Source organism: Montipora capricornis, chromosome 6 (genome assembly GCF_036669925.1).
Source record: "Montipora capricornis isolate CH-2021 chromosome 6, ASM3666992v2, whole genome shotgun sequence".
Taxonomy (NCBI): domain Eukaryota; kingdom Metazoa; phylum Cnidaria; class Anthozoa; order Scleractinia; family Acroporidae; genus Montipora; species Montipora capricornis.
The window spans coordinates 26,643,850-26,647,143 of NC_090888.1; the positions used below are offsets into that span (position 1 = coordinate 26,643,850).

A 3,294-nucleotide genomic window follows, 5' to 3' on the forward strand; every position below is an offset into this window, starting at 1 on the left:
ATTAAGGCTGCAACTTTCGAACATTCCGCAATTTGTATAATGTGATGACGTCATAGACGTAATTTACAACTTTATGACTTGCTAGTCAGAAGAACTGTGAGACGCCACTGGGTAAATGTCTTTCTTTGATTTAAGTTAACATTTGCATTTCTCTTACCAACTTCAACTCTGTAATTTAGGTTTTGAACGTCTACACTCCCTGTGGTGACCGTGAAATAAAGGAGTAGTTTAAAACCGTGGAAACTCTTTGGCTAGCAACACATTCAAAATCCAAGGTGGTCTGCTACAAAGCGACAACTGGATCATACTAAAGATGTCTGAGAATACAGCAGCAATCGAAAATGCCAAAAGCAAGCGCACATCAGCTAAAGGACGATTTACAAGAAAGAGGAACTTTCTCATCAAGTCAATAATAAGCGATCAAGGAATTGAAGTAGTTGAAACAAATTACGCAAATTTAGCTGTAGCGTATGATGAACTCGAAGATAAGCATGAAACCTATGTTGAGTTATTGCTGGACGAACAGTCTGAGGAAGCAGAAGCTTGGATGACAGGAGTCCAAGAGAAATTTAATGATGCGACTGATCGCAAGATCAAATATGTGGAGCAAATTACTTTAAAAGAAAGAAGAACTCGCGAAGACGCAGAACGTCAAGGATACATTGACAGGGCGCGAACAAAACGGAACACAGCGCGCGCCGTTTTCGAAGCGTCATACAAAAGTAAATCGCACGCCCTGAAATCGAAAGAAATTCCGAATTTTGCTCTGAGAGATTTACAAACACAAATAGAAGACGAATTTCTAGAATGCAAACAATCGAACGCAGAACTGCGGCAGCTATTATCCAGCGAATCCGCTGAAGCTGAATTGAATTGGACGGCCACAATCCAAACGTGTTATCACGGAATAAAGGAGAAAATAGTAGTAAGCTACACTAATGTAGAAAAAGCTAGGAGAACAAAACGGGAGTCTACCGCCTCAGCTTCGTTCCTAAAACTGGAAAAGGTACGAATGCCTCATTTTGACGGGAAACTGCGCGAGTATCTGCAATTTAAAAAGGACTTCCGACCCGAAAGAGTGACGCAGCATACGTCTTACGCACCTGTCTTGACGGGGAGCCAGCGAAACTGGTGAAAAGCGTAAACGACGACATAGACGAGATGTGGCAACGTTTGGACGAGAAATATGGTGATCCAGCCAAAGTCGCTGATGTCATCATTGACGAAATAAAGCGATTTAGAATGCTCAGAGAAGGAGAAGACCAACCCTTTATCGAATTTGTAACCCTCATAGAGGATGGCTATAGAGACCTAAAGAGACTTGGCTTGGAAACAGAGATCACAACCACAAGTTCAGTCAGCGCAATTGAGAAAGCACTCCCGCCAGATATTAAAAGAAAATGGTCCGAGCTAGTAAGCTCCCGTGACAGCCCTGTTGACAAAAGCAACAAATTTCCGTCTCCTAGACTTTCTACAGAGCCAAAAAAGAGCCATTGAATACCAGAGTGCTACACTCCGAGCAACTAGTAGCAACCAATATCATAAAAGGCGCGGCAAACTGCACAGCGAGCATTTCAGAGGAAAAACAGGAAAATAGTGGAGAACCCACACCAAAATGCCTGTTTCACGACAACGGTAGGCACTGGACCGTGAATTGCCGACTTTATCAAGCGAAGTCGATTGATGAAAAGAAGAATTTTCTCAAAGCGGGCATGTTGGTCCTGTCTTAAGCCTGGCCACAGGCAACGCACTTAAAGAATGGGAAGAGAGTGTGGAGTAAATGGCTGCACAAGGAGACATCACCCATCAATTCATGAAAATACGTCCCAGCAATACACTCCAAGCAATGAAAGTACACCTCAACAGGCTACTGCGTCCGCAAATGTTTGTAACAACTTAAAATTCGATACATGTCTCCTCCAGGTACAGAGAGTCGAGACCAGGAAAGGGACGGCTAATGTCATGTGGGACAACGCAACCTCACTTTGCTTCATTACCAACGCTAAAGCGAAACAAGAAAAACTCAGAGGAGTCAAAGTGAATCTCTCCATCTTGAAGTTAGGAGGGCAGAACGAGAAAATTGAAACAATGAAATACAAGCTACCAGTTCGGGACAAGCAAGGTCACGCCGTTGAGTTCGAAGTGTATGGCATCAACAAAATCACCTCTGATATCGAGCACGTAGACGTAGAAAGCATTGCCCACCTATTTGGAAACATCCCAAAGGATGAAAGAGCACGACCCGCTGGCCCAGTTGATGTATTAATTGGATATGAATACGCCGCATATCACCCTGAAAGGGAACAAAATATTCGTCATCTTGTACTACTGAAAAATCGCTTTGGAAGATGTGTTGGAGGAATTCACCCACTACTTAAAGAAATGTGCATGGCTCATGATCTTCGAAACGCGAGAGTCAACACGATTGTAAGCAAAGTTAACATCGACGATTTTTACACTATCGAGGCCCTTGGTGTACAGTGCAAACCGAAATGCGGAGGGTGCAAGGGTGGAAAATGCTCCTTGGGCGCCAAAGATTATACCATACAAGAAGAAAGAGAACTGGAATTGATTGAACGCAATTTAACTTTCAACAGTGAAGACAACAGATGGACCGTTGAATACCCCTGGATAAAAGACCCTAACAATCTTCCTGACAACCATAATGTAGCAATAGCGAAATTAGCTGCTACCGAGCGACGACTGAGAAAAAACGCAGATCACGCGAAAGTGTATGACGAACAGACAAAAGACATGGAGGCCAGAAACGTGGCAAGGAAACTCTCAAAAGAAGAATTCACAAACTACACAGGTCCTACGCATTACATTGCTCATCACAAAGTGCTCAAGCCAGAATCCAAATCAACTCCTGTCCGCGTAGTTTTCAACAGCAGCGCGAACTATATGGGACACGTCTTAAACGAGTATTGGGCAAAGGGTCCCGACTTGCTCAACAACTTGTTAGGAGTTTTGATATGTTTCAGAGAGAACAGAGTTGCCTTTATAGGAGACATTAAGAAGATGTACCACACAGTGAAAACATCGGAATTAGACCAACATACTCACCGATTTCTATGGCGCGATATGGATAGCACTAGAGAACCAGACACCTATAATACAACGCGTCTCATTTGGAGATAAACCGTCTGGCACGATCGCCACTATAGCACCAAGAAAAACGGCAGAGATGACGCGTAATAAATATCAAGAAGCAGCAGACATAATCCAAAACAACACTTACATGGGCGATATCGGGCTCGAAAGCACATGGCAGAAAGGACCCGAATTCCTAAA

At 43.4% G+C, this 3,294-nt stretch overlaps 1 protein-coding gene across 1 annotated transcript; it reads left to right on the top strand.

Moving 5' to 3' along the window:
- Positions 1-1,161: 1,161 nt before the first annotated feature.
- LOC138053508 (uncharacterized) lies at positions 1,162-3,141 on the top strand. The gene is made up of 2 exons (XM_068900137.1): positions 1,162-1,413; positions 1,924-3,141. Exons 1-2 carry the CDS (start codon positions 1,162-1,164, stop codon positions 3,139-3,141), a joined length of 1,470 nt encoding a protein of 489 aa, XP_068756238.1.
- The last annotated feature ends 153 nt before the right edge of the window (positions 3,142-3,294 follow it).